Consider the following 27262-nt stretch of genomic DNA (forward strand, 5'->3'; position numbering starts at 1 on the left):
AGGAGGAGGAGGAGCGAACCGGGTTTGGGGGGCGGCTGCACAGTCTCCGGGATCCCCAGGCCTGGAGGGGGGTCTGCGCGCGGCCGGCTGGCTCTGCCCCCCGTCCGGTCCCGAGCGGGCCTCCCTCGGGCCAGCCCGATGTGACCGGGCCCAGCGGATCCTGAGTAAGGAGCGGGTCCGTCGCGGAGCCGGAGGGCGGGAGGAACATGACATCGCGGAGGTGAGGAGCCCCGAGGGCCCGGCCCGGGCCTCGGCCCGGCCCCCGTCGCTTTCGATCAGCCCCGCCCGGGAGGGGGCGCCCCGGCCGGGGTTCGGCCTCCTGCCGGGGGTCGTGGGGGTAGGCTCTCTCCCAACTTCTAGTCCTCCCTGGGCCGGGGGGCCCGGCGCCACCGTGCCCCCACCTCTCGGGTCCCCATTCATTTCCTGCCTCCCCGAGTTCCGGCTCCCGCAGCCCTGGGGATGCCCGTCAGGACGGGGGCAGGTAGAGCCGCCCGGGGAACCGCGGACGCCAGCGGCCCGGCTCAGCGCCGCATTCCTGACCCATTGCCTCATGAGAATTGCCTCATGGTGATTCCGAAATAACCCCGCTCACTTGGGGAGGCTCCTCGGCCCGGGACGCGGGAGGGGAGAGGAGGGAGTTGCGCGGGGCCAGGCCCCCGACTGTCGAGCCGCTCTGGGTCACTGCCTCTCGCGCGCGTTTGGGGGCTTCACTCAGGAACTTGACCCCTTTTTGTGGCTCTTTGCACCTCCTTTCTCCCCCACGCCTCACGTGCCAGAAATGGAAAAACTGACTGTATCTGCTGCTATTAGAAGTATTTCCTTCCTCCGCGGTCTTCGCTTTGGGAGATGGGAGGGAAGGGAGCTGTATCTGTAGTTAATCCTTAACCACAACCTTAAAAGTCAGGTAACGTTAATCCCTCCCGTTTTACGGGTGTGGAAACTGAGGCTTAGAAGTTACATGCTAGTAAATGACAGGATTTGCACCTAAGAGTCAGGAGGATTAGTGAATTAATGAGATCCTTTGAAAGTTCAGAGTAATAATACGACTAATAGCTAACATTTATTTAGTTGTTACTGTAAACCAAATACATTTAATCCTCACTATAACCCAAGAGAAGAGGAATTATTTCTCTTATTATTATCATTACTATTATCCTGGTTTTAAAGATGAGTAAACTGATTTTCAGAAGTTAGGCAACTTGCCTGAGGTCACTCAACCAATAAGTAAGTGGTGGAGCCAGAATCTCTTCTATTAATCACCATGTTGCTATTATTATTTTGTAACTATTGTTAATCATTTGTGAGCCTTATTTTGTTGGTAAACTGTAGCGTGACTTACTGTTTTCAGATAATGGTCCTTTTATTTTGTATTGCCACTCTTTATTACGATTCACACATAAGACCCATTGTTCGGTCTTTTCCTTTATTGTCTTGTAATGATCACTGTCTTAGACATTTGAAAACTGTGTCAAGCTGTTGGGGTTATTTGAATGAGAGAACTTTCAAAATATTAGGAATGTCTTCTCGAAATACACCTGCACATTTTTCATTCGTGGAAGGAAAAGAGGGAGAGAAAAGAAAACCATAAACTCTTAGGAAGTGAGTGACTTGGACAGGTCTCTTGGCAAGTGCTTACAGATCTGGGTAATATGTAACTGCATTTCAACAGAACAGTGTATAGCCTCAAATGTTCTAATTCTTTAGGGAGCTTTTAAATAAAACAGTTGTCTATTCTTTAATCTGTCAAATAGCCATTGAACCTTTTGTTCCTTGTGTCTGCTCTTCCAGACAAGTAAGGATCTGCTTCTTTAGGAGACAAAAAGACTGGGGGTTGGGAGTGGGGAAGGGGCCGGGTGGTAATAGACCCTACATTGTCCAGCTTGTTAGCGTAGAAGCAGGGAAGTGCTATAGCCAAAGCAGCAAGTGGAGAGATCATTCCTTTTCTCTGGCCCCCATCTATTATTGAGAAGAAACGTGTGCCACCTAAAAAGTCAGATTGGGAATTATTTATTATTTTTTCAGTCTGTAGGTCTCTTTTATTATTTTTAACCAGCTTTATTAAGGTATAAGTGACACGCAATAAGTTGCATACATTTAAGTGTACAATTTGATGTTTTGACATGTGCATACGCTCCTGAAACCATCACCACAGTGAGGGTAATGAACGTATCCATCATCCCTTGTGATGTTTCCTTGTGTCCTTTTTAATCCCTTCCTTGTCAAGTGACCGCTGTTCTTCTTTCTGTCAGGACACATTAATTTGTACTTCCTAGAATTTTATATAAATGGAACTTTATGTCTGGTTTCTTATGCTCAGCATAATTATGTGGAGATTCATGTTGTAGCATGCATCAAAAGTTCATTTCTCTTTATTGCTCGGTAACACTCCATTGTGTGGGTGTCTTACTGTTTGCTTATCCATCCACCTGTTGATGGACCATTTGGGTCGTCCTGGAGTTTGGCTCTCACAAACACAGCTGCTGTGAATATACAAGAGGTATTTAACAAAATACCTGTTGGGGTGGGGGGAATGGCTGGATCATACAGTAGATGTATAATTCACTTTTTTCAGAAATTGCTAAATTGTTTACATTCCCACCAGCAGCATATGAGAGTTACAGTTACCCCACATCTCTGTCAACACTTGGTATGGTCAGTTTTTAAATTTTAACCATTTTAGTGGGTGTATCCTGGTATCTCATTGTAGTTCTAATTAGTATTTTTCTTGGTGACTAATAATGTTGATCATCTTTACATGTGCTGTTTTTGCCATCTGTATATCTTCCTTGGTGACGTGTCTAATCGGCCCAACTATTTTCCTCCATATTTATTTAGTTGTTTTTTTTGAATTGAGATTCAAGAATTCTTTATTCTGGGGCGCCTGGGTGGCTCAGTCGGTTGAGCGTCCAACTTCAGCTGAGGTCATGATCTCACAGTCCATGAGTTCGAGCCCCGCGTCGGGCTCTGTGCTGACAGCTCAGAGCCTGGAGCCTGCTTCGGATTCTGTGGCTCCCTCTCTCTCTGCCCCTCCCCTGCTCGCTCTCTCTCTCTCTCTCTCTCTCTCTCTCTCTCAAAAATAAATAAACATTAAAAAAATTAAAAAAAGAATTATTTATTCTGGATACAAGTTCTTTATCAGAATTGCAAACATTTTCTTTTAGTTTGTGGCTTGTCTTTTCATTTTTTACCAGTCTCTTTTGAAGAGCAGAGGTTTTTAATTTTGATGAAGTCCAGTTTATCAGTTTTTTTAATGGATCATGCTGAGGAAGCTTTGCTTAACCCAAGGCCTCAAATGTTTTTTAAAAGGCTTTAGGTCGGGGCGCCTGGGTGGCGCAGTCGGTTGAGCGTCCGACTTCAGCCAGGTCACGATCTCGCGGTCCAGGAGTTCGAGCCCCGCGTCAGGCTCTGGGCTGATGGCTCAGAGCCTGGAGCCTGTTTCTGATTCTGTGTCTCCCTCTCTCTCTGCCCCTCCCCCGTTCATGCTCTGTCTCTCTCTGTCCCAAAAATAAATAAACGTTGAAAAAAAAATTAAAAAAAAAAAAAAATAAAAGGCTTTAGGTCTATGATCCACTTTGAGTTAATTTTTGTATATTGTGAGGTGTGGAGACACGTGTGTGTGTGTGTGTGTGTGTGTGTGTGTGTGTTTGTATACATTTTGCGTATGGATGTCCAGCGGTTCTAGTGCTATTTGTTCAAAAGACTGTCTTTCTCGAATTCACACCTTTGTTGAAAATCTGTTGTCCATTTATGTGTGGATCTGTTTCTGGACTCCATTCTATGTTATTGATCTCGTCGTCTGTCCTTATGCCAATAACCACATAGTCTTGACTATTGTGGTTTTATTATAAGGTTTGAAATCAGCGTTAGTCTTCCAGCTTTGTTGTTCTTTTTCAAATTACTTTTAACCTCAGTATTAATTCAGTCAACAAGTAGTTATTGAACCAGGCCAGATAAAGCCGGAAGACTGGCAAAGATGCTATTCTTTTGGTCGAGAGAGGGAAAAGAAACATATGAATGAATATCACAATTTCGGGGAGTAAAAACTGCCGGGAGGAATCAAAAACAACAAAGGGGGATAATGTAGTTAGTTTGATGAGTTTAGGAATGATCTTTCTGAGGCGATGATCGTATGAGTTGATTTCTGAATGACCAATACTATTCTCAATTTTGTTTTGCTTGCTTAATTTAAATCAAAATAATTCTTTGCGGTGTGTTTAGGACTTAGACTTTGTATACATTCGGTAATTAAAATGTAAGTATATTCAGTATACTGATATTTCTCAACATCACAGGTAGGGAAATGAAGGCAGTGAATAATGAAATGACTCCCTTCTGCCCCCATAATTTAGTGGTCGTAGTACCGAATTTAGCTTTCGAGGTTGCTTGTGTGCCTGATTTCTGCCTTGTTCAGCTGACAAAACTGTCTGTATTCTCCAAGCCCTCTTTCAGCATATGGCGCATCCTTTACATTTGCTTTTTCGTTTTTCTGAAAGATAGCGTACAATGACTTGAGCCGAGAGGAGCTACATAGGAGCAGAAAATGTAGCTCCTTCTCATACTCCGGGCTTTTGGTTTATCTGTTGCAGGTCAAGTACATTTTGTCCCAGGCTCTCCCTGGTGGCCATGTTTGTTTATCTCCCGTGGGAGTAAATAAACTTGCCTTGCTGAAAAATGACAGTTCTGTGCCTTTCCAATTGCGACTGGGATGTCTTTATTAGTGTTGTGTCCCTGTGTAAGCTCAGGGTTTTGACCAGAGCTGCTCAAATGCAGGGGCCACCGCTAAGATTACTTACCCTTCTTGTACATGGTCAGTGTGGAGCCTGTTGGAGAGTCGCACAAGATCCTGAAAAAGCAGAGCCAGCTCATGCTTGTGATTGTTACTAGCGGGGCCTTAGTGGACTTTGTTAGGCAGCCGCCGAACAATAGGATACTGTGGTTATTCCTCTTTCCCTTTGGGACTCGGACAGCACTTGCCATCCAGTGCTGACGTTTCTGAGGCAAGGCAAATACTGCCTTACCTTTAAGGAAAGGCAAATACTGATGCTCTGTAGGAGTTGTGTACTGCAGCCAAGGCTTTAAGACCCCGAACTGGATTCAAACGCCCTAAATTGCAGCTCGGTTCACGACTGAGTTTTGGAGCGTTGTGTGCGTTTCGTAAACTCGCGTGTGCTGCGGTCCTTGACAACGCTGAAACGTGGATGGTACTATTCATGTTTGCAAGGAGCACTGAATTCAGAGAGGTAGACAGACTTGTGTGCCGATGTCAAATGGGTTTGCTAAAGCTAGTATTAAACTGAAATAGAAATTTATTCGTATAGAATATTTTGTTTAGAATAGATATGTTCTTGTATGTTGATATATACATATATATATGCTGTAGGTCTGCCTATACTAAATACATACATATATATGTGCAAATACACACACACACACACACACACACACATATAATATGTTTATTGTAAAGATAATGCATTCTAGATTCCAGTCTTTATCATCCCATTGAACCATTCTATTGAAATGTTGATCCACTCACTCAAGAACTATTGTGAGATGACTATGTGCCAGGCGCTGTGCTAGGCCCTGGGTGGGTGTTTGGGCATTGGGAAACAGCAAGTATGCAAGTGTTGAGGTGGGGAAGTTCTTGGAGCACTTTAAGAGCAAAAGGGAGCCTGGGGAGGTAGGTGGGGACTGGACCACATAGGAACTTGTAAAGTCTTCAAATGTCATGTGGACCATGGAGAGGAGTTTGGATTGTATTTTAAGAGCAGTGCAAAGCCATAGAAGGATGTGATCAGGGGAGTGGCATGAGCTGGTCGGTTTAAAAATATCCTGGCTAGCGTGAAGGAAGGGTTGTAGGAGACACGAGTGGACTCAGGGAGAGCAGACGAGTGAGAGAGAGGCTTTGAACTAGGGTAGCAACCATTTGTAGAAAGACTTGGAGGCAGTTTGCTTTTATTGCCTTGTCATCAGAGCCATGATGCTGACCAGTGAAATTCCATGAGAAGATATTATAAAGACAGAGCTATCCACGATCCACTACCATTAAAAAGCTGCCTTAACAACTTTTTTTCTAGCTTAGAATGCTGGTCCCTATTGACTGCCCTTTCTTCATGACTTATCCTTTTCCTACAGGATATTAAAATTTAATTAGAAAAGAGGAATATTCTTGTAATCTGCAGGAAGTACCAAACTATAAACTTTCTCCCCAAGGACAAAGATAATGATTTTTTTTTTTTTTTTTTTTTGGAGCAGCTGGTACAAAAGATATACCCAGTGTCACTTTATATTTAGTCAAGAAACTGAAATTAGACTTTGGATCCCTAGTTTACTCTTCTTAGCATGGCAGTCTTGAGAATAAGTTCCTGAAATTATCGGCCTGCTTGACTGTTGCCCCACACCCCTGGGGGAAGAGGGTGCATAGATAAAACAAAAAATTCAGCATCATTGTATTTTCTTTTTGGTTCGTCAGCATTTCTTTCTTTTTTTTTTTTTTTAAACTCACTTGACATAAATAAGTTCCTAGCCTCAGAGAGCGAAGGCTTTGTAGAATATGTGTTCACTAACAGGGGGTGGGGGTGGGGGTTAGATTTCTGGTGTGATTTCCCAGAAAATCGTGTGGGTTTGTAAACTCTCCTGCAGGCAGGGATTCTGTCTTTTGTTTCTTGAGGCTCACTCAGTCTCATGTGTTTTAGGCATTTTGTTTTTAGACACTGGTTTGTGGCTCTTTTTTCACAAGTGGTGGTGGTGGTGTGTGTATATGTGCACACACATACACGCTCTCAGCTCTTTCTAAGGGATGGGTGGTCCCTGTCTAGAACACGTATGACCTGAGATCCTTAGTAAATAGTAACGCCAGAAGATGGCCAGTTAGAAGGGATCATCAGGGGGTGGCAGGTGTGCAGGTGTTAGAATGAGCAAAAGGGGGACACTCTTCCTTCCCTCTCTCCTTCCCATGTGACTTTTTCTCTATCCCCCTTTTCCCCATGTATTTTATCCTCCCCCCCCCAATTCGGTCAACAGCCATTCATCAAATGCCTACTATATACAAGGGAGGATTGGACATTTATCTGTTTCATCTCATCTTGTCTGGACCCACGATATTAATCACCTTGTTGATTAACTCAAATGGAGTTATAGTAATTTGCCTCCTGTAGTACAGATGCATTTGCATTACCTTTTTTTTTTTTTTTTTTGGTAGACTAAACTCTGCCATTTACATCCACACCAGGTGGAAGATGGGGCCAGGCATAGAGATGTGTGGCCTTAGTACCTAATAGTTCAAGTGTTTATAATCCTTGAGGACAGCCCTGTAATACTAATTTTATTAATTCTACTGTTTGTCTTTACCCTCATTAAGAACTAAGGGATTGAGTGAACTCTAACTTCTCCTTATTTGTGATAAGCATGCTGCACATCCCAGAATTGTCAGTGGTTGAACACAAATATTAAATATAAGTGGGGAAAAGTTTTCAGTGATTACCAGTGCTTTTCGGAAAAAACAGCTCAGGAAAAAGAGTTTAAAATATATCAAAGCTCAAGTAGATAGGGTATGGACTAGCACTTTTAATTTCTAATTATATGCTATTTGAAATAATGTAGGGACAGCCCTTGAACCTTGAAGTTAAGTTTATTAAAAGGCAGTGCAACATAAATGATATATACGTCAACAGGGCCTGTTGTGATACTGACATAATTATGCATGAGATGAATCTTTCCTGCTATGTTCCACCAGTAATAATAATGATAACAAAGGTGATAGCCAATGTGCATTAAGCTCTTGCTGTGTCCAGCCTTTGTGCTAAATGCTGGTTACCGAGTTTCCTCTGTAAACATCACCCTCCTCTCTTGACTCTTAATAACATGATAGGCATACTTGTAAGTTGTAAATGAAATAATGGTTTATTTAATAAAGGGGTAAAGAGACCACCATCCAACGGCCGGCCGTATCTCCTGTTGCCAGTCTACCTGATGGGTCGGGTGGTGTTTACCAGGCTTCACCTTCAGCAGCAGAAGTCACTTTTGTAATGTCTTTTGCGTCCTCAGCATCAGCAGGTTACTCTGTAAGCATTATTCCTGTAAAATATGCAAAGGTGAGAACATGCGGTTACAATAGGACAATGTGTGGGTTTAGATCCTGCTGTTAGAAATTTTTAGAAATAAGTAGCCGAAGGTAATGGTTAAAAGTTTGATTTCTGGAGTTTCAGAATTGGTACATGGCATTCAGTAAATGTAGCAGTAATTTTAATCAGCCATGACGGATGAAAGCAAATACTGTGTTGCTTTGTCCTTGCTATCAGGGCTAGTTCACAATTGCTGAAGAAAGGTATGTGTGATAAACGTGGAGAGATCTTTATTTTGCAATTTGTAAGTTCTTATTTAAATAGATAATATTTTTGGTAGTAAAACGATAAATCTGTCTTCTTTCTGTCCCCAGACTCTACCTCCATGTGAATTCTCCTCTCTGTCTTAACTTATTTTCTTCTCTCTGTCACCCCTTTTTTGGGACCTAGTACAGCCAGCTTCGGGGGTGTAGGGATGGATAACTTACTGGTGATGTAAGTCATGCTGGTGACTGTAGCAAATGGATATTTCAGAAAAATTTTAAAGAATTTTTATTTACTTGGGATTCATTTCAAACTTAGAGAAAAGTTACAAGAATAAGAATAGTACAAAGAATACACATATAGATGGCATACCATTTACCCAGACTCAGCACTGTTAACTTTTCATCCCATTTGCTTTATATTCTGTGTGTGTAAATACACGTATATAATATTTTATAATCTTGCCCCAAACATTTGAGGGTAAATTACATATATCATAGTCCTTTACCCTTAAATACTTCAGTGCATATTTTCTTAAAAAAAAATTTTTTTTTTAACGTTTATATATTATTGAGAGACAGAGAGAGACAGAGCATGAGCCAGGGGAGGGATAGAGAGAGGAGGAGACACAGAATCTGAAGCAAGCTCCAGCACAGAGCCTGACACAGGGCTCGAACCCACCAACTGTGAGATCATGACCTGAGGCGAAGTGGGATGTTTAACTGACTGAGCCACCCAGGCGCCCCTTCAGTGCATATTTTCTAAGAATAAAGTTATCCTTGGGGCGCCTTGGTGATTCAGTCGGTTAAGTGTCCGACATCGGCTCAGGTCACGAAACTCAGGTTCGGATTCTGTGTCTCCCTCTCTCTCTCCCCCCCTCCCCTGTTCATACTCTCTCTCTCCCTCAAAATAAACATTAAGAATAAAGTTATCATTTAAAAATTTTTTAAGTGTATTTATTTATTTTGAGAGAGAGAAAGAGAGAGCGTGAGCACACATTTGCGGGGGAGGGGCAGAGAGAGAGAGGGAGAGAGAGAATCCCAAGCAGGCTCCACACTGTCAGTGCACAGCCCGACATGAAGCTCCATCGTGAACGATGAGATCATGACCTGAGCCAAAATCGAGAGTTACGCACTTACCCAACTGAGCCATCCAGGCACCCCTTTTTAATTTTTAACTGTAGTAATTTTACCATTGATAATAATCCTTTTGTCTAACCTGTTATATTGTAGCTGTGCCAGTTGACCCAGTAATGTCCTTTATAGATTTTTTTTCCTCTTCTAGCATAGGATCCAGTTGTATTTAGCTGTTAGATCTCTTAAATCTGGAATACTTCTATAGCCTTTTGTCTTTTTTTTTAAGTTTATTTGTTAATTTTTAAGAGAGAGAGACAGAGGGTATGAGGGTATGAGAGAGAGAGAGAATCCCATGCAGGTTCTGCACTGCCAGCACAGAGGCTGATTCAGGGCTTGAACTCACAACCTGTGAGATCATGACCTGACCCGAAATCAAGAGTCTGATTGATGCTTAACTAACTGAGCCACCTGGGTGCCCCATACAGCCTTTGTCTTTTATGCTAGTGATTTTTGGGAAAAATACATCTCTCCCTTCCCCTTTTAAAATAGAAGATTTCTCATTTGGGATTTGTCTGATATTTCATCATTATTAGATATTAGCCTGAGTACTATGTAGGTGATAACTGTGTCCTTGGGATATCATATCTGGAAGTATACAATGTCCACTGATGACGTTGGTCATCATCAGTGATCACCTGGTTAAGAGTTTGTGCATTTTCTCCTTGTATAAAATATTTTCTCTCCTGTAACTAATTAGCAATTGATGAGGAGACAGTGTGAAACCATGCCTGCCTGTATCCTGCCCCCCTCGGGTTTCTCCCTGTATTTAGCATCCATTGATGATTGCTCGCATATACAATCTTTACTGTGATGCTTGCTAATTGCATACCAGAAACATTTAAAGTTATGCTTTAACTTTTTACAAGCAGTAGCTTTTTAAAAATAAATGTTTTTTTACACATTTTGAAATATTTCTTTCCAAATTAAAGTGCAAGATGGGGAAACATAAACTTGTGCCTTCTCCTGACCTTTTTCAATCCAAATAATTAGGAAGGGAAAGAAAATTTAGTATTTTACATTTTTTTCATGCTATGATGGCTGGGCTTATTTCATGTTTAGAAAAATGCAACTCATGGGCGCCTAGGTGGCCCAGTCGGTTAAACGTCCGACTTCGACTCTGGTCATGATCTTGTGGCTCTTGAGTTTGAGCCCTGCATCTGGCTCTGTGCTGACAGCTCAGAGCCTGGAGCCTGCTTCCAATTCTCTGTCTCCCTTTCTGTCTGCCCCTCCCCTGCTTGTATTCTGTCTCTGTCTCTCTCTCCGAAAGTAGGGGGGGGGGAGGGGGAAGGAAAGAAAAATGCAACTCATATTAGTGAGTAAAAATACATTTCTTTCAAGGGTTTTTTTTTTTTTTGATATTTCTTTATTTATTTTTTGTGGATTTATTGAAGGGAAAAACAAATCCAGAACATAGGTGTGATTTAAAAAAAAATACATTTAATATAAAAAAATTATATTTTCTTTTGACTCCTACTAAATTAAACAAAGCTTAAAACTAAACAGTTGATATTCTGTCCACCACAGCCTTGGCAGTATGGTTGCCAAACTTTGTAGAGATGTTTATGACTTTGGTTCTTTCCCTCTAATGTCCCGGTTAAATGTAAAATTTCATTGCTTTAAATGGGATCTGTTTATAGGGCTACCCAATGTGGTCTGCTCTAGCTTGCAGTCCCGTAGAAAGAACCCTGAGCAGCTGTGTTCTTTTGTTTTTTTTTTTTAATGTGTATCTATTACCATGGTTATGAACACCTGCACGTTTACAGGTGAGGGGCCCAGAGAACAAAGCTGGGTGAAGTGCTGTATAGGTGCCAGAGTAGTAACAGAGACGAAGAGAAGTAGACTGAGTGTTCTTTCCCCACTGATGTTAACTTAGTTAAAATATCAAAACGTAGTGTTTTCCAATGCATGAGGGGGCTTTAGGGTAAGTTTTTGTCTTACGCGCTGGGGCTGTGGACGTTTGCTTTGGAAATTCTTATTAAAATTGCCATAGTGTACAGATTGGGGAAGATAAACTCCTTAGCACTACAAATTGGCTAAGAATTGATTGCTAGAAATAATCATCTTTTTCTTCAAATAAAAGAGTTGGGGCAGGTCTGAGAAGAGCCTTTGCCATCTGACATTTGCGTCTCTTCTGACAACCTCTTGTGACACCACCTATGACCTGTGTCTGTGGGGCAACTGTGGATGTGGGAGAGCAGTGACAGTCTCCCCCCATCGCATGGCTGCTCTCATCCTTCCCTTCTAGCCACAGATATTTGAGGAATCCTGTGTGAGCCCCTTTGCTTGGAGCCAGAGGTACACATTACACATTGGTGCTGAAACAGACAGGCTCTCTCCCCCTTGTGAGCTGCCAGTCCAGCCTTTAACCTGGTGGTTGGAGGAACGCGTGCATAGATTTCATGTTGATATCACTTAGGTGCTGTGAGGAGGTAGGATGGGAGCATCTGACCGTGGAGAAAAGCAGGCTTGACCACATGGGGAAAACGAAGTCACCAGAGCAAGAGAGGTTGGGGCCACACCTTGCAGGGTCCTGTGAAATTCTGTTCCTTTATGGTGAGAATTTTATTCTGACTAAAAAGTAAATTCCTAGTTCCAAAGGTGAAACTCTAAGGGCTGCTTCTGTGCCAAGCATTTTATGTCTTATTTTTATCTCACAACAGTGCTGTGAATTAAGTTGTTCTAAGTATAGCGAGCAACCCAGAAATCATAAAGGAAAAATCTGATACATGTCACCATGCCACGATGAATTTCTGTGGAAAAAGAATACCACAGGGTGAAAAGTGCAAAAGCTAAGATGAATATTTGCCACACATATAATAAAGGATCATTTTCTGGTTGTGTCACGAGCTCCTTCCTATAACGGAGGGAAAAAATGCGAGAGAAAACGAGCTGTGACCAACTGACAATTCATACAAAAGGAAGAAAAAGAGACTTTGAAAATACGAAAAAGTGCTTAGTCTCACCCAGAAATGCAAACTAGAATGGTATTTTTTCCCCATGAATCAGAGCAACAAAGATGCAAAAATCTGGTAACATATGCAGTATTGGCAAAAGTGAGAGAAAACAGGGCCTTTCACACTCAGTTTATGGGAGTCGAAACTGGTACCTTCTTTTGAGTGCAGTTGGGGAGATTTGTCAAAGTGAAAGGCAAACTCTTGCCAAAGCAGTTTTCTAAAAATGTGATTTGGAGACGTACTTGAAAAAGTGTATGATGGTGATTGTAACGGATATGTTCTGCTGCATTATTTGTAATAACGAAACCTAGGCATGATGTAAATATCCTATACTGGCGATTAAATTCTGGGCGGTATATTCACACGATGGAATATCATGTAGCTGTTAAAAAGAACGCACTGCTATAGAAGGATCTTCAAGTTGTAGTAGGTGAAAAAAATTGGGGTCTAGATCAGGAGGATGCCTTGCGTGTGTGTGTTTGCACACATGCGCACGTTACTATGCCCATTTTATAGATGAGTTAACGGTGAGGTGAAATAACTAGCCCGCGGCCACATGCAGCTGGGATGTGAACCAGGGCAATCTAGCTGCAGCCCGTGTTCCTACCTATAAGGCTTTGCCACCCCATGCCAGTGATTCCCAGCCTTTTCAACCCGGGGGGGGGGGGTTCCTCTTTTTTTTTTTTTTTTAAGCATAAACCTAATATTCTGAAAAAAATTGTTTCCAAACCTGCATTTATTGTATAATAATTGGTTTTCCCTTTTTTCTTCCTTTTTTTTTAAGAAGGCAGCATTATGCCTTCTGAAAAAAATTGTTTCCAAATCTGTATTTATTATATAGTAATTTTTTCTTTCTTTCTTTCTTTCTTTCTTTCTTTCTTTCTTTCTTTCTTTCTTTCCCTTTCTTTTCCTTTCTCTTTTCTTTTCTTTTCTTTTCTTTTCTTTTCTTTTCTTTTCTTTCCTTTCCTTCTGGTAGAAGGCAGCATTATGCCACTCTGCTTCAGACTACCACACCAAGTACCATAATTGTTTTGCAGCCACAAACAAAAGGCATTTGACATTTTAATTACTTTATGTAGGTAGACAAATTGAGGGGTGATGTAAGATTTCCATTGTATGTTTTGAAAAATTACAAATATCTGGAAGCCCTCTGATAGATAGTACTTTTTGATAGGACTGTGGGGACTCAGGTGGGAACCAAGGATCAAAGAAGCTGGGCAAGATTAAAAAAAAAATTCGGGGCGGTTAGGTGTCCAGCTTCGGCTCAGGTCAGGATCTCACGGTTTGTGGGTTCAGGCCCCGCATTAGGCTCTGTGCTGATAGCTCAGAGCCTGGAGCCTGCTTTGGATTCTGTGTCTCCCTCTCTCTCTGCTCCTCTCCCACTCATGCTCCGTCTCTCTCTGTCTCTCAAAGATAAATCAACATTAAAAAAATTTTAAAAAATTGGGTAGTTTAGGTAATCATACTGAATGCAAAATATGGGATGCCAGCTGATAGGTATACAAATTAAGGTTGAGTTCTTCCTGTTTGAAATTCTATCTTGATCTTCTGACAGGCTCTCAGAGAGAGTGAAAAGCAAACTAATATTTTTTCCTTTTGTTCTGAGCCCTGTGATTTTTTTTTTTTTCCTAGGCCAATGAGAATGATGTTTAGATTCCCCTAAAACACTAGTGAGATGGTACAGGAAAAATTAAAAATAAAACAAATTTCCATTCATGTAAACAGCAGGAATGTTGATAGACTATGTGTGCGTTCTTGCCTCTTCTGATTATTTCTTGTCAGAACAATCTTATATTTATTATTATGATTGTCAGTAATATCTAACATTATGTACTTAGTGTGCCCCCACACTCAGGTAACTAAACATCTTAAATTCCACACGTACTGTCTCTAACACTTAATTTCCTTTCCCCACCCTTTCCGTATCTCCAACCCTCGAGTTGACTAGACTCCAAACCTAGGAGTCATTCTCCTTCCTTCCTTCCTTCCTTCCTTCCTTCCTTCCTTTCTCTTTCTTTCTTTCTTTCTTTTCTTTTCTTTTCTTTTCTTTTCTTTTCTTTTCTTTTCTTTCCTTCTTTCCTTTCTTTCCCGTCCCGTGTGTAATCCCTGAGGGAATCCTGTTGGCTACCCTTAAGATATTCCTAGTTGGACTATCACTCCTCCCACTGCTGCCACCTTGGTCCTTGGTCCTATCATTTCTTGTCCGGATTATTTATCACAGTAGCTTTCTTAACTGACTTGGGTGCTATCCCTGCACAGTAGTTTGAAAGGTGCTTTAGAAATATAAGTCAGATCATGTTGCTCCTCTGCCTAAAACCCTCCAGTCCTTTCCCATCTTACAGAAAATAAAGGCTGATGTTTTTACAGGGTCTCCGAGTCCCTGCATCTTCTGGCTTTTCGTGACCTCACTGGCCTCATGTACTTGTCTGTCCCTTGCCTGTTCTGCTGCAGCCACACTGGCCTCTTGCACACATGTCAAATACGGTCCTCCCCTGTGCCCTTGATCTTGCTCCTCCCCTTGCCTAGCGTGCTCCTCTCCCACATACGGGCATGTGCTGCCTTGCTTCTTCTAGGTCTTGTTAAATGTTACCTTGTCGCTGAGGCTCCCCATGTATCCTGTATAAGTAGCATCCCCCTTGGGGCACCTGGGTGGCTCAGTTGGTTGGGTATCTGACTCTCGATTTTAAGCCAGATCATGGTCTTGCGGTTCATGGGTTTGAGGCCTGCGTTGGGCGCATGCGTGCTCTCTCTCTCTCTCTCTCTCTCTCTCAAAAATAAACATTAAAAAAAAGTATCTCCCTCATCCTCTATTCCCCTCTCGCTGCCTCTTGTAGCAGTTTTACCGTCTGACATCTTATGTATTTACTTTTATTTTGTTAGTTTTTGGTTTTTATTTCCTCCATTATAACGAAACCCTGTTGAGGAGAGGGATGTTACTCTGTTAACGGGTGTGTCCTCAGTGCCCGTGTATTCGGTGTTTGTGGAATGAGTGAATTTAAAGCCCTCTCTTTTATTATCCCGGTTTCTTTCTTTCTTTCTTTCTTTCTTTCTTTCTTTCTTTCTTTCTTTTAACAACTTTAAAGAGATAATTCACATACCACAACAGTTCACCTATTTAAAGTATACTGTTCACTGGTTTTTAGTATATTCACATGCTGCATTACAATTTTAGGACATTTTCATTACTCAAAAAGAAACCCTGTACCTATTACCTGTCTCCCTTCTTTTTTTTTTTTTTTTATGTTTATTTATTTATTTAGAGAGAGAACGAGAACAAGACGGGGAGGGGCAGGGAGAGAAGGAGAGAGAGAATCCCAAGCAGGCTCCATGCTGTCAGCACTGAGCTCCATGTGGGGCTCAAACTCACGAACTGAGATCATGATGACCTGAGCCAAAATCAAGAGTCAGACGCTTATGTGACTGAGCCACCCAGGTGTCCTCCCTCCCACCCCCTGCTTTCTAAAAGTTTGTTTATTTATTTTGAGAGAGAGATAATCCCAGGCAGGCTCTGCACTGTCAGCTCAGAGCCCAGTGTGGAGCTTGAACCCATAAATTGTGAAATCATGACCTGAGCTGAAACTAAGACTTGGACACTTAACCGACTGAGCCACCCAGGTGCCCCTAGCTATCCCCCTTCTTAAAGCAAGCACTAAATCTACTTTCTGTCTCTGTGAATTTGCTTATTCTGGACATTTCACATCAGTGGAATCATACAACATGTGGCCTCTTGTGTCTGGTTTCTTTCATTTAGCAGAATATTTTCAAGGTTCATTCAAATTGTAGCATTTATCAGTGCTTCATTCCTTTTAAATGACCGAATGATATTATGTTGTATGGATTCTCAGTTCTTTTTTTTTTTTTTTTTTTAATGTTTATTTATTTTTGAGACAGAGCAAGAGATAGAGTGCAAGCAGCAGAGGGGCAGACAGAGGGAGACACAGAATCCGAAGCAGGCTCCAGGCTCCGAGCTGTCAGCACAGAGCCCGACACGGGGCTCGAACTCACGGGCCGTGAGATCATGACCTGAGCCGAAGTTGGACGCTTAACTGACTAAGCCACTCGGGCGCCCCCTCAGTTTGTTCTTAAAACAAACCTAAGAATTATTATTGCTATATCGTGGATGATAAATCAGAAGTAGAAAGAACTTGCCCAGGTCACTGAGCTAGTCAGTGGTAGGGCTCAGTTGTGCACCTAGGGCTGTGTGATCAGAGCCCTCACCATGATGCTGCAGAAGTGTCCATGTCCTTAGTGCACGATTTATGACAGCTTTTCACCCTTGCTTTCTCTCTTTCACTGTTGTAAAAGAACTCACATTGGGCCAATATTTGTCGAGAAGTCTCTTCAAAGTTCGGTTGCGTATCAGTGCTGGGACTCTACATGTAATAATTGACTTCTATTCCTGGGAGTATTGAATTAGTCTGTAAAGGTCCTGGGTAATTTGACTTCCGAAATTACTCTTTTTACCACAAATGTTGGTGACTTTTAGAATCCATGAAGGAAATCTTACTGGAAACTCAAAGAGGAATCCTCTGAAGTGGACGGCATTCATGGTGGACTTCGTTATTTGTGTGTCTTTAAAAACTTTTTATTTTGAAATAACTTCAAATTTATACAAATCTTGTAAGAATGGTACAACTTCTGTTTAGTTTTTACCCAGATTTGCCAGCTAGCATGGTATCACATTTGCCTCCCCCCATGTATATACACACTGTATGTCTAATTTCATTCTGAACCATTGGAGAGTAAATTACAAGCATGTTGTCTTGTTACTCTAAAATACGTCAGTGTGTTGGGGCGCCTGGGTGGCTCACTTGGTTAAGTGTCTAGCTTTGGCTCAGCTCATGATCTCGAGGTTTGTGAGTTTGAGCCCCGCCCGCGTAGGGCGCTGACAGCACAGGAGCCTGCTTCCGATTCTGTCTCCTTCTCGGCCCCTATCCCACTCATGCGTGCTCTGTCTCTCTCTCCTTCTCTCTCTCAAAATAAATAAACATTAAAATAAAATAAAATACTTCAGTGTGCATTTCCTAAAAACATAGACATACAGTACACTTGTCAAAATCAGGAAATTTATATTATAATGATACCATCGAATTTCTACCTCCATCTGACCTTGTAGAATGTCACTCATTTGGGGTTTGTCTGATGTTCCTCATAATTAGGTTAGATAATGCATTTTTGATGGGAATATCACAGAAATGGCACTTGCTCTTCTCCATGCATGATGTCAGGAGGCACGTGATGCCACTTTAATCCATAACTGGTGATGTTAACTTTTATCTGTTGGTTAAGATAGTTATCTGTCAAATTCTCCACTGTGAAGTTTGTATCTAAAAATTTTTTTTTAATGTTTGTTTATTTATAAAATTTTTTTAATGTTTATTTTTGAGAGAGACGGACAGACACACACACACACACACACACACACACACTGACACAGAGTGTCAGTGGGGGAAGGGCAGAGAGAGAGGGAGACACAGAATCTGAAGCAGGCTCCAGGCTCTGAGCTCTCTGCAGAGCCTGATGTGGGGCTTGAACTCAAGAACCCGTGAAATCATGACCCGAGCCGAAGTTGGACACTTAACTAACTGAGCCATTCAGGCGCCCCTGAGTATTTTTTATTTGGTAATTAATAAACATTTCATGGGGAGGTACTTTGAGTTGCTATAAACACCCTGTACTTCCTGAAATGTTCACCCACTAGTTTTAGTGCCTTGTGACAGTTCTTGCCTGACCTGTTAATGTGACAGTTACCAAAAGGTGATTTCCTAATTCTGTTACTCCTGTATTTATTATATATCATTCTTTGTGCTTCTACTGCAAAGAGCTTTCCCTTTGTCCCCCTGTATTTGATTGCAGTTAAATGTACATAACAGAAAATTTGTCACTTTAACCATTTTTTAAAACTTATTTTAACTTTTTTTAATGTTTATTTTTGAGAGAGGGAGAGAGAGAGAAAGAGAGAGAGAGAGAGAGAGAGAGACAGAGCGTGAGAAGGGGAGGGGCAGAGAGAGAGGGAGACTCAGAATCCGAAGCAGGCTCCAGGCTCTGAGCTGTCTGCACAGAGCCCGACGCGGGGCTCAAACCCACGGACTATGAGATCATGACCTGAGCCGAAGTCAGATACTCAACCAACTGAGCCACCCAGGTGCCCCTAAAACTTTCAAAAATATTGATTGATTGATAGAGAGAGAGAGAGAGAGAGAGAGAGAGAGAGAGAGTGTGTGTGTGTGTGTGTGTGTGTGTGTGCTAGTGGGAGAGGGACAGAGAGAGGGAGACAGAGAATCCCGAGCAGGCTCTGCACAACACTCTGCACAACACGTCAGTGCAGAGCACAACACGGGGTTCGATCTCATGAACTGTGGGATCATAACCTGAGCTGAATCAAGAGTCAGACGCTTAACCGACTGAACTACCCAGACGCCGCATCATTAATGCCACTTAATGATTTTTAAGTGGCATTAAGCACATTGACATTGGTGGACAGCCACCCGCACCATCCATCTCCAGAACATTTTCATCTTCTCAACTGAAACTCTGTGCTTGTTAAGCACTAACACTCCCATGTCCTCCTCCAGTTCCTGACAACCACCATCCTATTTTCTGTCTCTTTGGCTTTGACTACCCTAGGTGCATCATGGAGAGGTAGGGTCTTACAGTATATGCCCTTTTGTGACTGGTGTGTTTCATTCAACACAATGTCTTTGAGGTTCATGCATGTTGTAGCGTGTGGCAGAATTTCTAACTTATCAAGGCTGAATTATATTCCGTTGATGTATACAATCACATTTTGTTGGTCCATTCGTTCGTTGGTAGGCACTTGGGTTGCATCCACCATTTGGCTGTTATGAGTAGTGCTGCTATGAACATGTGTATACAAATATCTGAGTTCCTGCTTTTAGTTCTTTTGGGTATATACCCAGAAGTGGAATTTTGGTATATATGGTTAGTCCCTACTTAATTTTTGGAAGAACTGTAATTAGTTAAAAAAAATTGAGATCCATATGGACTGTTAGGTTTCTTATTTTATTCAATGGTCTGTTTTCTATTAATATCATTTTTTATTTCAAAAAAATGGTTAATGTTTATTTTTGAGACAGAGAGAGACAGAGCATGAGCAGGGGAGGGGCAGAGAGAGAGGGAGACACAGAATCTGAAATAGGCTCCAGGCTCTGAGCTGTCAGCACAGAGCCCGATGTAGCCCTCGAACTCACGAACTGTGAGATTGTGACCTGAGCTGAAGTTGGATGCTTAACTAACTGAGCCACCCAGATGCCCCAATATCGTTTTTTAATTTTGAGGTACAAATTGTCTAATTTGGCAGGTATGAGTCCCTTTAAGCTGGCTCTTGTATTCTTTTGACATGTCCTCATTGGAGCTGGATACAGGAAGGTGTTCCAAATTCATCTTACTTTTAGTGCCCAGAACTGGAATCAGCTTTTTCTCCAAGAAACCCGGTTCCTTTTGTTGGAGAAAACTGTTTAGAAACCATGATAAGGGGGCTGGTTATGCTGATGGCTACTGGGGTGTCATTGCTTCCAGGCCCTTTTAGAAGAAAGAGCTAGGAAAATATGTGTGCATCATACATATGCACATACCTACATGGAAACCTACATCTGTATTTCTATAGTTATCTCTATGTGTATGTCAAAAGCTAGAGTTTACATTACCTCCGATTCTAATCTAACACCAGAGTTTATTTGGGCGTTCTCCCTGTCTATATGTATATTGCCTCTCCAACAGTGAGAAATCTGGCTCTCATTATCCTCAGTATGTTTATTCATTAGTTTCTTTGTTTATTTACTTGTGTAATTCCACTCCATGTGTTCAATCTCCTGGACTGTCTTTTTGGGCTTTGGGCTTGGCTTAATATCCAAACCCCCAGCCCCGGTCCCACTGACCATGCCCCAGCCCCACCCATCGTGCTGGCAGGATGCTAGCTAGGCTCCTACCAAGAGGAAGTCAAGGGGGGTGGGAGTGACCAAGGAGAAGAGGGGGAAGAGGAAGGGAAGGTCTTGTTTTGTATTTTTGTAAAGATTTTTTTTTAAGTTTATTTATTTGGGGGTGGGGAAGGGCAGAGAAAGAGGGAGGGGAGAATCCCAAGCAGGCTCTCCCTGTCTGCGCAGAGCCCAGTGTGGGGCTCAGTCTCACAAACTATGAGATCATGACCTGAGCTGAAATCAAGAGTCGGACGCTCAACTGACTGAGCCACCCAGGCGCCCCTTGTTTTTTATTTCTATTAGCTGCTCTACCCCCAGGCATTTTCGGTGTGATGGTGTGGGAAGTGACAGAGTCCCTTGGTTTTCATGGCTCTCTCCATTTTTCTCTTGCTCAAGATGGTTTCACCCAAACATCACTGGCGTGGAGGCAGAAAACCTGCTGTTGACAAGAGGAGTTGATGGCAGTTTTTTGGCGAGGCCCAGTAAAAGTAACCCTGGAGACTTCACCCTTTCTGTCAGGTAAGTTGGAAGAAAAAGAGAACCCAGAAAGGGTGAGAAACGTTAAGACCACACCAGGACCGCTTGCTACCCTCCCTGAGAGTCTGAAGGCCTGCCTGCTGGCCCATGGCGAGGCCTGGCCCACGTGTCAGATGCGACTCGAGCCTGCTCCCGGGCCTCAGGCGAGGCCTCCCGAGAGTGGGCGCGTGGGAATACAGCAGAAGGGGCATCATGATGGGCACTTCTTCTCCCCTGAGAGACCCCCGCGGGTGAGGTGAACAGACCGTCGTCACCACCGCTTGGTCCGGGTTCCACACATCCTGAACCTGGTTGCCTGCATTTTCCCTTTTCCTTCTGTTGATTTCTTAATGGGAAAAATGCTTTTGAAGAGGTTCTTCAGATCACTTTTCTTTTTCCAGAAATAAAACATCACTGAGGAAGTTGTGGTCCCGTTTGTTCCCCTGCCCAGTCCCATCCCCTCCCTCTTTCCCCAGAGGAAACCGCCATCGAGAGGTTGGCATGTATCCTTCCTGAATGTGTTTTTATACTTGCACTGTCTTGCTGCTATTGTGAACAATATAAAGTTGGTTTGTGTGTTTTTAGAATTCACATACACAGGCCTTAGAATGTATCTATTATTCTGCAACTTCCTGTTTAAACTTTTTGAGGTCTGTGCTGGTACATAGAGATCTAATTATTAATTTTAATGTTGATGGCTATACTCAAATGTTGTGAACCTACCACAGTTTATCCAGTCCTCTGTTGTGGGACACTGAGTTGTTTTTGTTTCAAATGTTTTCAACAGGATGGTCAACACATCTTACTTCCTTATTTGAAAATAGTAATAATAAAAGCAAAATCATAAGGCAGTAGCGTTACAGCTCCTGGAATAATCAAGAGTAAGGGAAATAAGTATATAAGAGAAGGTCAGTTTCTAGAAAAACCGTCCCACCTGCTCAAAGAGACCTGTAACAGGATGTTGGCCATACTGTTCAAAAAATGTAAAACAAACTGAGAACACTCCCACAATAGAGGGTTGGGTAAACTGTGGTGGGTTTATTTAGGATCCCTCTGGGACTTGGGAAACCTCTTTTTGGCTTGGATTAGTTTTTGAGGAGCCCCCGTCGTTAACTTTTTCTTGTGTTTTAATACAAGGAATGGGTCTTCGTGAGTCCTCAGGGCTTGAATCAGCACGGACCTCTAACTTAAACGTTGTGTGATATTTGAGCTGTAAGAGTTTGTTTAGAGAGTATATGATGATCATGATGGTGACAGCAGACATGATTGAGGACTTGACATATGCACCAGGCCCTTGTGCCAAGCACTCTACACATATCATTCTATTTAATTTTCCCAGCAACCTATGAATAAGTACCACAATTATCTTCATTTTACAGGTGACTAAGCTGAGACCCAGAGGTTAAGTTAGTAACCTAGTCTCGCAGCTACTCAGCGGCAGGACCGGGACTAGAGAATTGGTGGGATTTTTTTTTTTTTCCTTGCCCCTCAACTTTTTATTTTGAAAAATTTCTGGCTTATAGAAACGTTGAAAGATGAATATGTGACCACCCACCTTCTCTTCACCTGCCAGCATGTTGTCATGTTTGTCCCTTCTGAGGGTGTGTTTGTGTGTCTACTTTTTTCCCCCTGAACCTTTTGAAAGCAAAGTGCAGATAATCAATATATTTTTTACCTTGTTTTAAAACTTTTAAAAATATTGCGATGTTAAATAATCCCTATACCCAACATGGGGCTCGAACTCACAACCTTGAGATCAAGAGTTGCTCGCTCCACTGACTGAGTCAGCCAGGTGCCCCTATTTTTATCTTTATTTTATTTTATTATTATTTTAAATTTACTTATTTTGAGTCGGTGTAATTGGGGGAGGGGCAGAGAGAGAGAGAGAGAGAGAATCCCAGCAGGCTCTGCACTATTACTGCACTGTTAGTGCAGAGCCTGATGTAGGGCTTGAACCCATGAATCATGAGATCACGATCTGAGCCAAAATCAGGAGTTGGATCCTCAGGTCTTGATCTCAGGGTCATGGGTTCGAGCCCGTCTTGGGCTCCACGCTGGGCAAGAGTCCTCCTTGGGAAAAACAAAACAAAAAAAACTTTAGTGTCTATGTCTGATAAACAAGAACATTCTCCTGTGTAACTACAGACTCAGTTATGAGGGGCGCGTGGGTGGCTCAGTTAAGTGTCTGACTTCGGCTCACGTCATGATCTCACGGTTTGTGAGTTGGAGTAGCACATCGGGCTCTGTGCTTGCTCTCAGCCCTTCAGATCCTCTGCCCTCTCTCTCTGCTGCTCCTCTGCTCACCTGCTCTGTCTCTCTCTCTCTCTCTCTCTCTCTCTCGCTCGCTCTCAAAGATAAACATTAAGGAAAGAAACTCCATATCTTGAAAAAAATCATTATTATAGGTAATACATTTTAACCTTGCTTCTATAATACCATCTAATATTCATATTCAGATTTCTCTTGTTATTTCAGTAATGGCTTTTGAAGTGATTGCAAGTGTCTGAGTCCCACCCCGTGTCCCATCCTGTGCCCCAGCCGCCACCCCACACTAGATTCAGGAGGATCTAGTCAAGGATCATTCATTGCATTCAATTTTTATGTTTCTAGTCTCTCCTGACCTTTTCTTTTTTTTCTCTCTCTTCTGGCTTTTTGGCCAGTCAGGCCAGTCATTTCGTAGGTTGTCCTTCAATCTCAATTTGCTGATCGTTTCCTCCTTTTTAAATTCAGATGACACATCTTTGGCAAGTGCACCACAGGGGCAGTGTTCGGCCCGCCCCATTATCTCACAGTGGGAAGCACATGGGGCCTGCTTGTCCCATTTTTCAAGGCTGTTCAGTGTTGTGTTGTGTTGTGTTGTTGTATTGTATTGTATTGTATTGTATTGTATTGTATTGTATCGTATTTATTTTTGAGAGAGAAACACAGAGAGAGAGAGAGAGAGCACGTACGAGAGAGCAGGGGAGGAGCAGAGAGAGAGGGAGAGAGAGAGAATCCCAAGCAAGATGTAGGGCTTGGACTCACCAACCATGAGATATCATGACCAGCGCTGAAATCAAGAGTACGATGTGTCACTAACTGAGCTGCTCAGGAGCCCCTTGGGGGTGTTCAATTTAATCACTTGATTGAGGTGTTTGCCAGATTTTCCCATTGTAAAGGCACCTTTTTCTTTTTGTGATTATGAGTACATTTTTTTTTTTAATGTTTGTTTATTTTTTTGAGAGAGACAGAGACAGAATGTGAGTGGGTTAGGGGCAGAGTGAGAGGGAGACACAGAATCTGAAGCAGGCTCCAGGCTCCGAGCTGTCAGCATAGAGCCTGATGTGGGGCTCGAACTCAGGACCTGTGAGATCCTGACCTGAGCTGAAGTTGGACGCTCAACTGACTGAGCCACCCAGGCGCCCCTTTCTTTTTGTGATTAATAGGTGGTCTGTGAGATAGTTGTTTCTTTCTTTCTGTCTTTCTTTTTGTCTTTCTTTCTGTCTTTTTTTCTTTCTTTAAAGATTAAAAAAAAAATGTTTATCTTGAGAGGGAGAAGAAGAGAGTGCAAGCAGGGGAGGGGGCAGAGGAGAGAGAGAGAGAGAGAGTCACAGGCAGACTCAGAACTGACAACGGGGCTCAAATCCATGAACCCATGAACTGAGATCATGACCTGAGCCTATACCAAGAGTCGGACACTTGACTGACTGAGCCAGCCAGGTGCCCCAAAGATTTTAAGTAATCTCTACACCCAGCATGGGACTCGAACTCACAACCCTGAGACCAAGTGTATGCTCTCCCAGCTGAGCCAGCCAGGTATCCCCTGGCTTCTTTCTCTTAATGTAATGTTTTTGAGATTTGTTCGTGTTGTATGTATCAGTGTTGTTTTGTTTTGTTTTTAATTGCTGTGTTGTGTTCTATTGTATGAGTATACAACTATCCATTTTGATGCTAAATATTTGAGTTTCCAATATTTTTGTATTCCAAATAAGGCTACAATGAATATTCTTATACAAGTCTTTGATAGCCATACAGTTTCATTTTGTGGGGAGCAAAATACTTAATGAGTAGATTTAGTAGATTACAAGATAGATGGATGTTTAACTTTAATATATGCGTCTCGATTAATTAATGATGAGGAAAATTATTGTCACTTAATATATGCAGTTTGACAGGCCAGACTTTCAAAGATTTTATTTTTAAGTAATCTCTACATCCTATGGGGGGCCCAAACTCCCAACCCTGAGAGATCAAGAGCCACACACTCCACTGACTGACCGAGCCAGCCAGGTGCCCCCGATAGGTCAGACTTTGAACATGGAAGTTGTACAAGGGAAAGGAACCAATAAACAGAGCCCTTTGTGTTGAAACGGTTGACCACGTGGTCCTTTGACTCACTGCGTTTGTTACAGGAGAAATGTAAACCGGTTTCTTGGGTGTGTTTCCACGTTTAGGTGAAATCTGCTATTGAATTATGAGATCCATTTTTACTAGCGTGGCTCTTTACTAGTTTTCGTTTCTCCCCTAATGGACTATTTTAGAAGAAATGGAGCTGTCACCCACATCAAGATTCAGAACACCGGTGATTACTATGACCTGTACGGAGGGGAGAAGTTTGCCACTCTGGCTGAGCTGGTCCAGTATTACATGGAACACCACGGGCAATTAAAAGAGAAGAATGGAGATGTTATTGAGCTCAAATATCCTTTGAACTGTGCAGACCCTACCTCTGAAAGGTCAGTGGCTTTTAGCGACTCCAGAGTCTGTGCGTCTCTCCCATGCTGTAGGTGTTCTCTGAATGCTTTGTGGGGGTTTGGCTCGATCTGTTGCTCAAGCTGTAACCTTTTCAAGTAAAGTTTTACTGAAGGAAGAAATGGGGTCAGATTACTTTCAGATCCCCCTCTTCTTGTAAAAGTGTCCATCAGTGTTCCTTACAGGGATCTCAGATTATTCCTGTATGTTCTTGGTACGTGCGGTAATTTTAGGATTATTGGACTTGAGCTGATAATCTTTGAGAGTTAGGAGAGAAAAATGATAATGGAGATGCCAAAACAGCACCAGTTCTCAGTAGTAGCTCCTGACCAGCTATTCAGCAATGCCGCCAACAGATGTCAGTTTAAGCTCAGAAGCCGAAAAGCAGAGAGTTCAGAGGGTCAGATTTTTCATCAGTTCTTTTATGTAGTATCCACAAATGTGGAGAATGACCTTGCTTAGAGGAAATTCCGTCATTTCAGAGATCTTCCCCCACCCCTGCTGCCTTGTGTTGGAACTAAGCTGATGAAAGCCAGGGCTTGACCTATTTTTATTGCTTTTATTGGTTTTCTACAGCCCCAGTCTCCTCTCTGACTCAGTACAAATTCAGGGTCTCTTAAGTAGGTTTGTATATTTTGTATCTTCAGGTAGGTTTCTTCAGTTTGCACCTCTTTGTATGCCGATAGTTTGTTTCTCCAGCTACCACTGTAGCTTCAAGCAAAAGGCTGTCAGCCACCTCAGTTTATCTCTAAATTTTACTCTGTTCAGTTGAGGGTGGATGAAAAATAACTCAAAGTATATTCCCCTAGTGATGAGCCATTAGTACTCTCTGCCATGATAATGCTTGCCTTCTTACCAAGATTCTGAGGGAAAAAGCCACATGATTAATATGACTAGGTTCAGATTTTTTTAAAGTTTGTTTTTTTATTTGAGTAATTTCTACCCCTAACATGGGGCTTGAACTCACAACCCTGAGATCAAGAGTCACATGCTCTTCTAACTGAGCCATCCAGGCACCCCATTAAGATGTTTAAAAAAAAAAAAATTTTTTTTTTTTTAATGTTTGTTTATTTTTGAGAGAGAACTCAAGTGGAGGAGGGGCAGAGAGAGAGAGGGAGGGAGACACAGAATCGGAAGCAAGCTTCAGGCTCTGAGCTGTCAGGACAGAGCCCGACACGGAGCTCGAACTCAGAAACCATCATGACCTGAGCTGAAATTGGATGCTCAGCCGACTGAGCCACCCAGGTGCCCCAAGATGTTTTTTATAGTATCTGAGAGTACTATTGTCTCAGAGTCTGTCCTCTGATGGCCTACATCAGGACTCTGGAGTGCTGGGTGAAAATGCAGGTTGCTGGGCCACCTTCGGACTTCATGTATCACTACCTCTGGTTGTGAGGCATGGGAATTCACATTTTTAACAAAATCCCTCACCCCTGCTCTAGAAGTTATGTGCATTAGGGTTTGAAATGATAGCCCAGTGTATGCTCCAAAGGTATTGACAGAAAACTTGGAGGCTGTTGAAAGTATTGGTTGGGCATATTAAAACATTTGGAATGCTTCATTTATAATGAAAATCCTTTCTTACGTAATTTGCACATACCAAAGCAAGGGCAAACATTCAAATGATTTTCTGTTTCTACCATGATTTTCTCTTTTAATTT

General features: G+C 42.4%; 1 protein-coding gene across 2 annotated transcripts in view; it reads left to right on the forward strand.

Annotated features, from left to right (window-relative positions):
* PTPN11 (protein tyrosine phosphatase non-receptor type 11) overlaps positions 1-27262 on the forward strand; it is a 79850-nt gene continuing 52588 nt past the window's right edge. For both annotated transcript variants that reach the window (XM_047827785.1, XM_047827786.1), the window contains exons 1-3: positions 1-220; positions 20751-20873; positions 25391-25585. In XM_047827785.1, coding sequence (XP_047683741.1) covers positions 207-220; positions 20751-20873; positions 25391-25585 — 332 coding nt within the window. In that variant the 5' untranslated portion in view covers positions 1-206. The remainder of the gene's footprint in view (positions 221-20750; positions 20874-25390; positions 25586-27262) is intronic.

Source organism: Prionailurus viverrinus, chromosome D3 (assembly GCF_022837055.1).
Source record: "Prionailurus viverrinus isolate Anna chromosome D3, UM_Priviv_1.0, whole genome shotgun sequence".
Taxonomy (NCBI): domain Eukaryota; kingdom Metazoa; phylum Chordata; class Mammalia; order Carnivora; family Felidae; genus Prionailurus; species Prionailurus viverrinus.